Below are 14,366 nucleotides of genomic sequence, written 5' to 3'. Positions count from 1 at the left end.
CTTTAAATTTAAAACTTGTTCCTCAGAAGACACTGTCGAGAAAGCAAAAAGGCAAAATACAAACTGAAAGAAAACACTTGCAAAACATATATCACAACTCATAATTCAATATGAAGGCAAACACAATAAAAAAAAAAATGGGCAAAAGCTATAAACAGACATGTCACCAACAAAGACATACAGGTGGCAAATAAAAACATGAAAAGATGTTCAACATCATTATTCACTGGAGAAATTATAGTTAAAATCACAATGAGATACCACCACACAACCACTAAACAGTTACGATTAAGAAGGAGGCAAACTAAGTATTGGCAAAGATGTGGAACAACTGCAACTCTCAATATACTGCAGATGGGAAAGCAAAATGGTACAGCCACTTTGGAAAACAGATGGGCGGTTCTCATTAAATTAAACATACATTTATCATATAACCCAGCAATTCCACTCCTAGGTACTAATCCAAGAGAAAAGAAAGCATATGTTCACACAAAGACTTACAAGCAAATGTTCATAGCAGCCTCCTTCATAACACTGCAAAACTGGAAAAACCTGAATATCCATCAACCGGCGAATGGATAAACAAATTGAATAGTACATCCATACAAGGGACTACAACTCAGCAATTAAAAAATAGTAACTACTGATACACACAACATGGGTGAATCTCAAATGTTTCCATTACGCTAAGTGAAAGCCAGACACATAAGACCACACACTATACTACTCCATTTATGAGTCTACAAAAGGGCAAAACTTAGCCAGAGAAAGCAGATCGGGGTTGCGAAACCAGAGGGTGAAGGGAGGGGATCCTAAGTGCAAAACAACAAGAGGGAATTTTGCGGGGTGATGCCCTGTGCGGTATTTCAGGTTGTTGTTACACAACTATATATGTCAAATCGCATCAAATTTTACACGATTATATGTCCATTTTACCTCAAAATATATATATATATGTATATATATACATTCCGGCAGAAGACTGACGCATTTATCAAAATGCTTCACTGATACTTTAGCTAAGAGAATAAAGATGCTTCACTGAGAACTGGAGGAAGTAATGGAGTTTTACCCTGATATCCAAGTATTAACTGTATTTGTTTCCATTTTACACATCTCTCACATCAGAGAAAAAAAGATTTATAAATATTTGTTGTTAATAACAAAGAACAACCGTTCAGGAGGTACATAAGATATCTGCAGAAATCTGATCAGACTGGGAAGGGGGTATTTTAAGAATAAGAAATCCTGTGTTTTTCAGAAAGAAACCTGGCCGGCCAGCCCCTTAAGAAAGAGGCAGAGACAACCTGTGCCACACATTCAAAACTGCAGCAACTTTCACTCCTTCCTCTCCCAAGGGCCCCCAAATCAATCCAGGCTCAATCCAGTTCACACTACCTCACCTCCTCTGTCTCCTTCTCTCCACTCCCACTATGTCTATCCTGGCTCAGCCCCTCATTACTCCATAGCCTCAACTGCTGCACAAAGATTATTTTAAAATAACACTGTGGGGTTTTTTCTGCCAAAAGTTCCTTGTCATTATCTGTTATTTTCTGTAAAAAAGAAAGTAAAAATCACCTGTAACATTACCACCTAGAGATGACAACAGTTAACAGTCTGGTGTGTATCTTGCTTATCTATTACACATAGTGTGACAGAGACTGAGCATTCATTCAGCACACACAAACTGATCATCTACTATGCACCTCATATTGAAAGGTACTACAGGAATTCCAAAAGCAATAAAATATACAATCTTTCCTTCAAAGAGCTCTTATAAACTAAGAGAGAAAAAACATGTAAGCTTCAGAGAAATGAAATTGATCATGGCACCTGGACAAAACTCAGTCTCTGAACCACTCAGATAAAAGTATAGTCGGGGTGGATTTAGAGAAAAAGCCTTGAGAGAGTATTTGTTGCTGAAATTGAGGCAATACTGTACTTCTTTTTACAGCTAATATAGTGTGCACATTTGTCCATATATTAAACAAGTAAAAAAGCAAACAAACACTTTAACTGGTCTCTCTGTGTCTGGTCTCATCCCCCTCAAACCATTTTACACATATTCTTACATCCATCCATTCAGGGAGTCAAAAATGTCAGGCCCTACTCTTGGCTCTGAGAAGTATTCTTGGCTCTAGGAGCCCTGATGGCACAGTGGTTACAGCAATTAGCTGCAGTTCAAACCCACCAGCCACTCAGTGGGAAAAAGATGTGGCAGTCTGCTTCCGTAAAGATTTACAGTCTCGAAACTGTACTGGGGCAGTTCTACTCTGTTCTATAGGGTTGCTGTGAGTCAAAATTGACTTGATGCCCATGGGTTTCACTCTTGGCTCAGGGGTCACAGCAGAAAACAAGATATAAAGAACCCTGTCCTCAAAAAGCTTATATTCTAGAAGGAAGACAAACAAAATCTATAGCATGTTAAATGGCATAAGCACAAAAGAAAAATAAAGCAGGGAAAGGAAGCAGAAGTGTGTTAGGAGGTGACAGTTGCAATATTAGATAGGGTAGCCTATTACCTAAAATACAAGTTTGAAATTCTTAACATAAGACTCTGAGAATCTCACTTTTGCCCAGAGACTCTCATTCAGGCCTGGGGGAGGCCGGAAATCTCCGTTTTATACATGCATACCAGGTGATTCTGATGCAGATGGTCTGTAGCTCACACTTTGGGAAATGCTAGCCTTCAGGCACAGGCTCCAAACTACTGAACCTAGCTGCAACCTGCCCTCCAACTTACTTCTCACCACTTCCTTCCTCCAACTGAACAACTGTTTTCTGTACCTGTCTTGCTCAGTTTCCACTGCCTAGAATGCCCATACATGAAGAAATGTGCACACTGTATAAGGTATTAAACTAAGTACAGTATTACCTCAATTTCAGAGACAAATATCCTCTATTTCTGAAACAGATTTCAGAATCTATTCATACTTCAAATGCCAACTCACTCTCAAGGTCTTACTTTACCTCCCAAAGGGAAATAAAATGTTGAATGGCTATGGCATCACATCTGTACCTTTTATGCGATACGTACTTCTCCAACTTGAATTAGACAGGCTTCCCTACTGTAGGTAAACACCTTGAGAACAGATTCCAAATCCTCTGCATCCCCATGCTGCTGACTGTGTGCTGCTGAGTCGATTCCGACTCATAGTCACACTATAGGACAGAGTAGAACTGCCCCATAGGGCTTTCTAGGCCGTAATCTTTACAGGAGCAGATTGCCAGGTGTTTTCTCCCGCGAAGCCACTGGTGGGTTTGAAATGCTGACCATTCGGTTCGCTGTCGAGTGCTTTAACCACTGTGCCACCAGGGCATGGTGCCTAGCAATTCTCCGCCCACAACAAGCACTCAAATGAGTGCTAGGGAACTAAACGGAGACACTAATCATTTACCAGACTAACACCCTTTCTCCCATGGTACACTCCCTTTACGCCTTGCCTGACTCTTAGCTTTTTCCTTTGCTGATGTTATTTTTAACTTCCCAGTGATTAACTCTTTAACATTCTACACGGAATTCCATAATGTTTGGATTTTCACAGTGAGAATATTAGTTTTATGAGCAGAAAAAGCGAAGACAGAATTCTTTTAACTGCGACATTACTCAGAAAGTGTGGCAGTGGGACTTTGTGCAGAAGTGGTAGCCTTTTCTTTCTCATCAGCCTCTCCCCTCCTCTGAAGCTGATCATGCGAAATGGAACCTCCATAAAAGAACTGTCTTCTCAATTGCCTAAGAAAGCAGTTAAACCTTGCCCTCCCACCAAGCCCTCTACACACACTAACACAGCATCTTGAAAATCATCACCAGTGTTATTTTAGATCTTTTATGCTACATTCACATGCCATCATGACAAAGATAAAGATAGCATGACTCTGCCTTGAGTGAGGCAACCTCTAGTACACAGCTCCAACTGTCATCCAATGAAACACCACATAAAATGTGCACCTAAGATGTTTGTAAGGAATGTTTATAAGAAAACACGGTGTACGGTCACATAACCCCTCTGTACACTGTAATATTGATCTTTTTTTTTTAATGACTTTTGAATACGTTATTTATTTGGATATATAAAAATAGAAATACATTAGAAGATTAATGCATACCTGTGGATTTTCCAAACGTTTTAAATACTCTTCAAATGACCCTTCTATAAACTGCAAAACAAAAAAAGTCAGTTAACCTCTTATGTAATATGTAAATAATGTTCGCTTTGAATTACTGAGTGCTTACACAAACCTAGGATACATCAGTTATGGCTAAAAAGGAGAGTATAAACTAATTATAAAAATATATACAAATCATTTAATGTAAAAGAATTTAAAGACAGAAATGTTGCCAGGAAAGGTTTTCTGGGCAAGGAGTGACTCAAGATGAAGGCTGGACAGGAGAGGGACAATGTGGCATGAGGAGGAAATGACAACATTGTGGGAAGACAGGAGTGGCCTGGCCAGTGGGAGTGGGGCAACATGGGGAAAGTCAAGTGAAAGAGGAACTCAACGGGGGCTGTTACAGACGGCCTTGAGCCTAGGTAGGACTTTCAGATCTGAAGGGAAAAGCAATTCAATGTCACTGCAGGTGACATTCTGAACAGAAAAATTACATGATGAAAGCAATACTTCAGGGAGATTAATTTGGTAGTGACCAGTGTAGTGAAGAGAATAAAGCAAAGACAGATACACTACCTAAGAAATAGTATAGCTTAACAACAGATACGCGGTCTCATTGTCTCTTAGGTCAGTTGTACTAAAAAGGGAGTTGATAACTAATAATGCTAAAGGTATTTTGAAGAATCTACAATTTTAATACAGCTTGCTTTGTTGTTACTTTTACATAAAAATGAGTTCACTCAAGCTATGTGATAGCCTCATCTTTTGCTTCTCATCGCAATAATTTAAGAGAAAGCTCTAAAAGACATTTGTCTGAAATACTAAACCAAATTTTACTTAATTTACTGTCCCAGCAAATTCTGCAGTGATTTACTTAAAAACATTAAAGTACATTCCTCAGTCTATAAAAATCTTATGAATTCCCAAGGACTTTTTTATAAGATTAAATCTTTTATAGACCATATCCTGTCAAATTTCCAAAAAGTGCCTTAAGTTTCAAAACAAATTTATAATAGCAATGTATTTTAAATATAATAAATAAGAGATAACTGGTCTGTATTAGATTACAGACTTAAAAAAAGGAACCACTTGAAGTTGGAAGAGACCTAATACGTATTCTAACACAATCCTGCATCCAATCCAAGATTTTCCTTTCTAATCAGAAAGTGTCTACCTAAGCCCTGAATGAACATTGTTGGTGACAAGGCATATCCTTTCCCATGTCAGCCCTTTCCCATTCTGGCCAATAAAAACTGTTAGAGGGTTCTTGTTTTAAGAAAGTGAAACTTCCCTCCTTGGAACTTTCAGCCTCTGATCATACCTGATAAAATTATACAGAATAAATATAAGCAAAGCACTAAAAACAATGCCTGGCACAGTGTAAGCACGACCGATATTAGCAATGAGTTGGAATCAACTCCATAGCAACAAACAACAATAACAACATCACAGTTTTACTCTCTGGGGCAAATAATGATAAACTCATTTGTAATTTCTTCAAAAACAAACACCACTTCACCTCCTCTCCTTCACCACTATGCCCCAGTATTCTCTTATCTAGTCTCAACATTACCAGCTTTTTTATAAGATAAAGTTCCAAATCTCCTGATCAAGCAGGTAAACTCTCCTTCCTGGAATATATTACCGCCTATCTTAAAACATGGCACCCGGGAAAATGTCACCAGTAATAATAACTTGCTTGAACAAATAAGGATAGAAAAACCAACCCGAGAACAGGTCCAAACTAAGAACTCTACCTATTAAGTCTTAGAACTGAGTTATCTGCAAAGTGGCAATCTCCCTTACCAGTTAATAAGGGGAAAATGCCAATGAAGGTTGTCAGGTGACATAATTCTAGGTCACAGTCATAAAACCAGTCACTAGTATGTCCATGGAAACCCTGGTGGCACAGAGGTTAAGAGTTCGGCTGCTAACCAAAAGGTCAGTAGTTTGAATCCAACCGGTGTTCCTTGGAAACCCTATTGGGCAGTTCTAGTTCTACTCTGTCCTATAGGGTCACTATGAGTCGGAATCGACTCATGGGCAACGGGTTAGTATGCCCATGCCAGAGCCCTGCTGATGCAGTCATTAAGAGCCCAGCTGCTAATCAAAAGGTCACCAGTTCAAATCCACCATGTGCCCCTTGGAAATCCTATGAGGCAGTTCTGCTCTGTCCCATAGGGTCGCTATGAGTCAGAATCGACTCGATGGCAACAGGTTTTTATTAAGTCCATAAAGCTCTCAATGTAAAATGAAGAACAGATCACTACGACATGTTATTTCACAGCCTGTCACATACAGCAGGTTGTTACACAACATTCTATTAACTATTAATCATCATTTACATAATTATAGTACTCTGATATGTACTTGTACAATAAAGCCTGAATTTTTTTTAACAATCTTCAAATGCCTTCTGACCAAATTAAGGGTTCAGTATTACTTATGGCCAGTGTAGTTTTTATACCTCATGTCTAAAAATTTTTTATTAGGGGGTCACCAATCACTGAAACCTCTCCTAACCACAACATCCAATTCCTTGACCATATCAGACAAAGCTCACTCTTAATATGCAAGGACCCTGCTTAGGTCATCCTTCCATCCCCAATAGCTCAGTGTCTTATCCTTCATAGAAGCTTTCTAAATGTTTGAATAAATGAATCTCTCAAAATAGCCAAAAAATTTTCACAAATATAACCAGATTTAAGTTCAATAAAGCAGTTCTTCCTTATAAGGGTTATTTTCAAAACCTGCATTAAGATTCAGCCTGTGAAATTCTCATTAGACCACTTCTAAAGGCCACAATGTAAATGCAAGTCAGGATACCATTACGTATTTGAAATTACAAATTACCGCTTCAAACTTCTCTCTATTCTCCCGAAGATAGCGAATACAGGCCATCCTGACTTCAACATGGCGAGACTGGGAGTGCAAGACCTAAAAAAAAAAAGCAATACACTATTAAGCATTTTTGTTAGAAGTGGATTTAGGTTACAATCAAGCTGCCTTCTTTCACACCCAAAATAACCAACAACCAGTAGATACCAGGCCCTCCCTTTCCCTTTCTATAATTTCTAATTCTTTTCCAACTCTTCCTCTTATCACAGTAATGATATGACATATACAAACTCATCAGCAGTAGCACTTCTTAAGTCAGATGTCATGCCATAAAGACCCTATTACCATTTTTCCTTCAGGTCATTGAAATCACTCCTTTGAGGAAATCTTTGTAAACTTAAGACAACTTCTTCTCTTGGCCAACCCTCTATTCTAACCTTTCGCCTCACAAAGCAGGGCTAACACTATCTCTGCTATGCAGTGCTTAACCTCATCTTATGCTTGTTGAAAAAGGAGCCCTGGTGGCACAGTGGTTAAGAGCTCGGCTGCAAACCAAAAGGTCGGCAGTTTGAATCCACCAGCTGCTCCTTGGAAACCCTATGGGACTATTTTACTCTGTCCTACAGGGTCGCTATGTGTTGGAATCGACTTGATGGCAGTGGGTTGGGTTTGGTTTGGTAGTGACCTTATGTCGAAATTTAAGTGTACCATGATTTCAGAAAAATTAAAGAATTCATTCTCAAACCCTTAATTATTAAGCTTACAAAATCTCTGAATGAACCAAGTGAGCAGCCCACAGGATGCACACAGGCTGCCGTGTGCTGTCATCTCAAAATTCTTCAGATTTGTTTTTATGCCCCAAATCTTAAAGCACCACCTGAAAGAGTCACCCTAAAAAGTGTGACCCAGATCCTCTCATGTTGTAGCCTCTGTATTCTTTTGTTAAACAACTAGTTCAACAAAAGGACAACTTACTGGCATTTTGTCTTTTACTGAAATTCTAAAGCTTTGGTTTGAAACAAACTACTATTTCTTATCAAATATTTAGAAAGCCTTTGACTAGTCCCTGAAATTTCCCGCTTAAAAGAGGAGATTAAAATTCTTTTCTATTACTAGGTGTCTCAAATGAAGGTGTTCCTGGCACCCTCACGGGTCAAAATTAAAAAACAAAAAATCTGACACACTTAGAAGTAACTACATCTCAAACTACTACCAAAATCTCTTGAGAATTTATATTAATAGAAAGTAGCTTTAAGAGTGATTCTCCCTTATGTTCAGAGTGAGCAGAGACTTCAGAAAAAGGGGCTCCAGCTGCACATTTCATATCTCTCTTTGGATAACAGCCAAGGCTCATTTATACTCACAGGAGCACAGGCTCAAAGTATGTCCAAATACACTGAGACACACTGAAGATGCTCTGGCTGATATTAGCAATGAGTCTGTTTTCAGTATACTAGCCACTTTTCAGTTTAACTGAGTGTACTTTCATTGCTGTCTTGAGACACTATTAACACTATATATATAAAGATAACCACAGTACTGATTTGATTGCCAATTCAACAAACAACATTAAGCAACATTTCTTTCATAGAAGCTATGCTACACACTATTATGAATCAAGGTATTAATTTGAGTAAACCAGTGTCATCTGATAGGGCTTTCCTGCAGTTAGCAAAGTGAAGCTGGTCTTAAAGCCATTTACCTAGCAACAGGTGGCAGACATAAGTCAGTAAAATTTATTTTCCACCAAAACAATGGCAGGCATATCTCTTGCTTTTTCTCTTCTTTTAACAAAGATTTAGCATATAGAATCTGAACCTGTTACTCAGAAGCAAACCTCTCAGCAACTTCCACAAACGGTGGAGTAGTGGTTATCTATAAAATCATGCACTGCAAAAGAAGTTAAATAACCATTTTTAAAAAGTAAATTATTGTACAAGTTCAAGGTCACGCAGGAGGAATTTAAATGGTTTTACAAATACCTATCTTTGCCAACTACGACATACATGAAAAGAAGCTAGAACTAGGCAGCTTTCCCACCTTGTGCGTAATATATAATCTATACAATATAGTGATAAACACTGGGAAAGGCAGAAACACACTGCTTTAGCAGATCCTCTAAGAGTGTCCTATTTTTAGCTCCAAGACTGTGGAGCTGATTCAGGTCAGGCCTCCTGCAAGCCCAAGTCTACAAGCGTAAAAAGGGAAGGGGCTATCTAAATCAGGTAATTTGGAGGGAAAGACTGACTACTCAAGTCTCTAAAGACTGCCATTTAGATTACTTACTCTAACTCCTTCTTAGAAATGAGGAATATTTATATTGATTTTATAGACGAAATTGTTGGCAAAAAAATAACTCCTTTGTACACATTTTGAAAGGAGAGCCTGAAGTCGGTGTTACCTCCCTTCTCCCACGCACACTTGGCCTTTGGGTATGATGGCTACACCCTTAGTCCACGTCTACTGAAGAACTCAGCTTCACTACAAAGCTCATGGTATTGAGCTCCTCAAGCACAGTATACTAACAATCACAGTCGCATAATTGGAGGTATTCCCTTATGCCTAACCTAAATCCCATCAGAACAAGATACATTAGATATATGTTATCGGATGTTAGCAATGAGTACCTACTATAATTAGTTGGTGCCCCTTTCTACTAAAATATGTACCTATAGATCCCTTTCTACTAAAATGTATGCTTGTAAGAAGCTACTGGATGATCAAGACTGGCAAACATCTACAGCACATAATACTGTAATCAGACACACCTTTCTGCTTCAATATAAATAAGGGCTTGGATAATCCAACTCCAAATAAGCTCCAAACCTCCTTTTTCTCTATCAGTTTCTATCTCTTTGCTTACCAGATTCTTGCTAGAGCTAACAGTATGTATAAATAAGGGCTTTTTTTCTGTTTCTGGAGGTGCTGTGGGGTCTATGGAGATTGAGGCAGAGGAAGTAAGACAGATGGAAATCCAGAAAATTCAAAAACAGTACAGTCTGTTTACCTACTAGTAGTAAGCACTGGTGTGTGCGTGTACGTGCGTGTGTGTGTGTCTCTACACACCACAGCAACATTGCAACATCCCGCGTTTCTGAAACTGAGAGAAATCTAATAGAACTGAAAAAGACAGAGCTTGGTTTGGGGAGCTTTAGGAAGAAAGTTTAATTGACAATGCCTGCAACCTAATGTCAAAGGTTCCTACCTCTTAAATCCATTTCTTGTTTTAAAAAAAAAAAGATTTTGTAAAAACAAGGGCCTTCGGAAACCAAATGAGACTGGCTTTTTGAAGTCTGAAATAATGATAGACTGGTCTCCAGAAGTTCATTAAGTAAACTATTTACTCACAAATAAACTCTAAAAGCTATTTAGCATTCAGAACAGGTGAGAAAAACATCATCATAAAGAGGGTAGGGGGCGACAGGACAGGACGATGGTGGAGGAGGACAAGGATGGCTCTCAAGCCAAAGAAGAGCAAACTGTGAAAGGTAAAAAGATGTACAGCAGGGCAGGAATGAGAACCTTTATTCAACTACTTCAGTAGCTATCTTTCAAGATAAGATGGGCTTTGGTTACTACATACCTACTATGACACAGAGTTATATACCAGTATACGCTCTCTCAAAAAATAAGAAATACCTTCCTAAGCAACTACGTTAGAAAGTGGTTTCGATCATTAAGAGTGAAAAATCCGGTCAAGAAGGGCCTAGAGAACCTTCCTACTAATACAACAGACTTCAAAAAATGAGCAAATTCTGACTTGCAGAAAATAATAAGGTGTAGGACCTAGTAAAGGCAATTCTTTAAAAATACCACATTTTTTAAAAGACTGGCTTTCCTAAACTGCATATTTTGCCTTCTTGATTCAAGTGACATCTGCGTGGCTGACTACCCCACACTCCAAAGTTCAGAAGGAGGAAAAATATGTTCACGACTAAAGTTTGGTGCACCACCTCCTCTAGGAAACACCTGATTTACTGGTGAGCACGCTGTCCTTATGAAACGAAGGAAAAGCGAATGAGGAACAAAATTGAAAAATATCATTTCGCCAAGTCCCTACCAATCAATCAACTACACGCTCAGCGCAGGCCTCTCAAATTGCCTTCAACTCATTATCTCTTTACCAGGAGGAACACCACCCAGTTACTTCACGTTTTAAAGTTTCGATTTGCACCTTTCAGGGTCCCATTCCGTCGTTACAATGGGCCGCTGTGACGACAGCGGGTCCACGCGCGCCCGGGACGTGGGCCGCCCGGACAACTGCCCCCCGCCGCTTCCCACCCAGACCCGCTGTCCGCCGCCCCGCGGGGCTGAACTCGCTAACCCCACGGTCCCCGCCAAATTACCTGCTCCGCCACGGCCCGGAACAGGCACGATCCGTCCTTGGCGACCAGTTTCCGATACAAGCCCAGTTTCCGCAGATAGGCGTCCATGAGCGTCGCGTCCTCGCAGGGCCCCGTGCCGCCCTGGTCCCCGCCGTCGGGGGCGCAGACGGTCGCCTCCATGTTGCCGGTCCCACTGCAGCCCAGGCGCTGCGCGGGCTAACCCCACATGGCTGCGCCGCCGGCTCCTCGACGCCCCGGCCTAGGGCAGGCGGCGGCTCCGGCTCTGCGGGCGGCGGCAGGAGGCAGCGGCCCGAGGCACAGGTCCGCTTTTTCCGGGCGCATAGGGGAGGCCTGCCTAATGCATGGCTGTCCGCACGCGGCCGCCTTCCCAGAGGAACCACTCACCGGGAAGAACCAAAGGAAAGAGAAAAAAAAAAAAAACCGAGAGTAAGAAGTCACTTCCCCGTGGCCTCGCGGCCCGGCTCAGGCATTGGGCCGGGGGTTCGCCGCCCCTACAAGTTTGCTTGTCCCGACTGCTGTGAGGCGAGGAAACCCCCACTCCCGGCGCGCGTGCTAAGCTGGCGGAGGCGAAGCGAGGCCTGCGTCCCCCGCCGGCTACCCACTCTGGAGCGGAGGAAACCAAAAGAGAAAGAAGCGGCCTTTCGTTTCCCCACTTCACGGGAGGGCGCCAGAGGGGCGGGGAGTAGGAGAAGGCGCCCGGCGCAGGGCAGCACCCTCGCAGCCGAGAATTTGTTTTCGCTTTCGGCCCGACAGCAGAGAGGACGGCGGGAGGTGTAGTTTTGACCGCGGCAGGAAGTCGGCTTGCGGAGGGCGGGACGCGCGAGGTGACCTACCCGGGGGCGGTGCCGGGGAGGCAGGCGGACTACAAGTCCCTACAGTCGGGGCGCCGCTGCCGCCGCCGCTCGCAGCGAGCTTCCCGGGCACCGCGTCCGCGAGCAGGCCGAGGGTCTCCGCAAGCCGACGCGCGGCGGCGTCCGCGCGCTGCCAGGCCGCCGACCGCGCCGCGAGGCCTCGGCACGTGCGCTTGGCCTGTGTGCGTGGAGTTGCCTGGGACACAGGGGCGGCAATGTCGGCCCTTTGTGTATTTCCAGAGGGCGCACCTGTCTGCTCCCCTCCCCCCCGCCGGCGCCCCTGGCGTTTCCGTGGAGGTGGTTTTAACGGTTTAGGCAGAAAATAGAGCTAATTGGCTCGGGTTCCTGGAACTGGCACCGTGCCGAACGACACACGCTGTCCATAAATCAGCCATAGGCTGCTGATTACTATTAGAAACTAGAAATACAGCTCACGCACTATAGGAGATGATGACACTGTTGTTCACCCTTTCACTGTAGCTGCCCACTCCAGTACAAAGAGAAGTCGCTGGTCAGAAAAAGAATTATTTTATTCTTAAAGATTTCATCTTATAACTGCTTGATATGGGTTCCGGGACTTGCTGTGAGCTCGGAGAGTGTTTGTGGTTTCCTGCTCACCTTCCAATCGGCTCAAGAGAATTGGCCAAACCAGGTTATACTTTAGAACGCGGAATTTATCCAGCACACTTTTGTGACGCCAGAATTTTATTTTTCTAAAATACAGCAACATCTGGTGTCCTCCTTTAAATACATGGTTAATCATAGGAACTACTCCAGTGTTGAGGTCAGGTGGGAGGAGGGAGAAGAAAGGAAAAATGGAAAGTTGGTGTGGGTTTAGATGGGTGGTCAAATAAGCGCTTTGGAATGGGGGCAAGGCAGGCCTGATGGGGTGAGTCCAGCATAAATTACTGAAATTCTATTTTAGAAATTTATATTCAGTACTTTCGGTACAAGCAATTAGTTGTACATTCACTTTCCTTGGAGCTTTTAATTTGATTTCTTAACCTTTAAAGATTCTATCTCAAATTGTGCTGTTTTCAGAGAATCCTACCGTTATCTGGAACTAAATGATAGAATTTCCTTGTCCCAGTATTAAATTTTTTACATGTTGTAGAGATATAAACACTTTGGAATCACTTTTAGAAAAACCTAGCTTCAGGTCAAACCTGTTGCTTTTCTTTATATATATTTACATTGCCTATATTTCTCATTCCAATCTATTTTTTAAAAATTGTCAAATATTACTACTATTTACAAGACTTGCCCTTTTTTAAAAAAAATTTTAAACAGCCTTTCCTTTTAAACCTACAGAGGAATTCAAAATAAATATCTAAACTGTAGAGCTTAAAAACTGAATTTCTAAAATGAGTAGATTTTGTATCATTACTTTTATAAGCAACACTTTCTGCTATGCCAAAAGAAAACCATGCCTTTCCTAACATTTATTTTAATATTCCTTCTGAAGATAATCTCGTATTCAGTATGTATTTATAGAAAATCTACTGTTTGTATCATGCTAAGGTTGCATTTCTGAATATTGTGGGATATAATAGAAACTTGTATTTCCAGGGATTTCACATTTTAACATTTACCATTTGAAATTAGTATGTATTTGAAATGTCATGATTACATTGCTTAAATTTTTAAAACATTCAAATAAAAAGCTTTTCTCACTGTTATATGACACAATAATTTCATTTCTGAGTGACTGATAGTGTTTGAAGCATATTTTCCATTTTAAGGCTTATCCATATTTTAATCCTATTTAAATGTGCTGACATATATATTGTATTAATAAAGTAATATCACCATCTTCTAAAGCCCTAGAATTCCTTTGAAAAGAAAAGGAAACCAAGTGCATCATTAATTCTAGAATGTCTTTATTTTCCATTGCAAAAATTTAATTCACTGACAATAGGATAATCAAAATAAAAATGGACATGATCATTTAAACAAGCTATAAGTATTCTAGTATAGAGCCTAGAACTGAGGTCCACTTTCAATATTTTTTAAAAATGAATTATTAAATATGAAGAAAACAGAGGCCTTTATCAGTATTCATCAAAATTCCATGTTAACTTGTAAAAACGTGGTTATCAGAAGTAATAGAAGGATAACATCATTCTAGTCTCTTACACTTGATGTAGTACAAAATTACTTATTATCCTCATTCCTGCTGGATGAGTGCAGAACAGCACCACTCTAAACTGGCTGCTTCTGG

The 14,366-nt window shown here is 40.9% G+C and overlaps 1 protein-coding gene across 1 annotated transcript in view; it reads right to left on the bottom strand.

The window, feature by feature from the left end:
* Window positions 1-11,954, bottom strand: part of OTUD4 (OTU deubiquitinase 4) — a 44,560-nt gene extending 32,606 nt beyond the window's left edge. The window contains exons 1-3 of the mRNA XM_004378852.3: window positions 11,295-11,954; window positions 6,964-7,047; window positions 4,108-4,158 (exon numbers count right to left, since the gene is read on the bottom strand). Coding sequence (XP_004378909.1) covers window positions 4,108-4,158; window positions 6,964-7,047; window positions 11,295-11,453 — 294 coding nt within the window. The 5' untranslated portion in view covers window positions 11,454-11,954. The remainder of the gene's footprint in view (window positions 1-4,107; window positions 4,159-6,963; window positions 7,048-11,294) is intronic.
* Window positions 11,955-14,366: the final 2,412 nt, after the last annotated feature.

The sequence above is a fragment of the Trichechus manatus genome, unplaced genomic scaffold (genome assembly GCF_000243295.1).
Source record: "Trichechus manatus latirostris isolate Lorelei unplaced genomic scaffold, TriManLat1.0 scaffold00059, whole genome shotgun sequence".
Classification (NCBI taxonomy): domain Eukaryota; kingdom Metazoa; phylum Chordata; class Mammalia; order Sirenia; family Trichechidae; genus Trichechus; species Trichechus manatus.
Note: the sequence above shows the minus strand (reverse complement) of the source record. Positions and strands in the feature narration are given on the sequence as shown.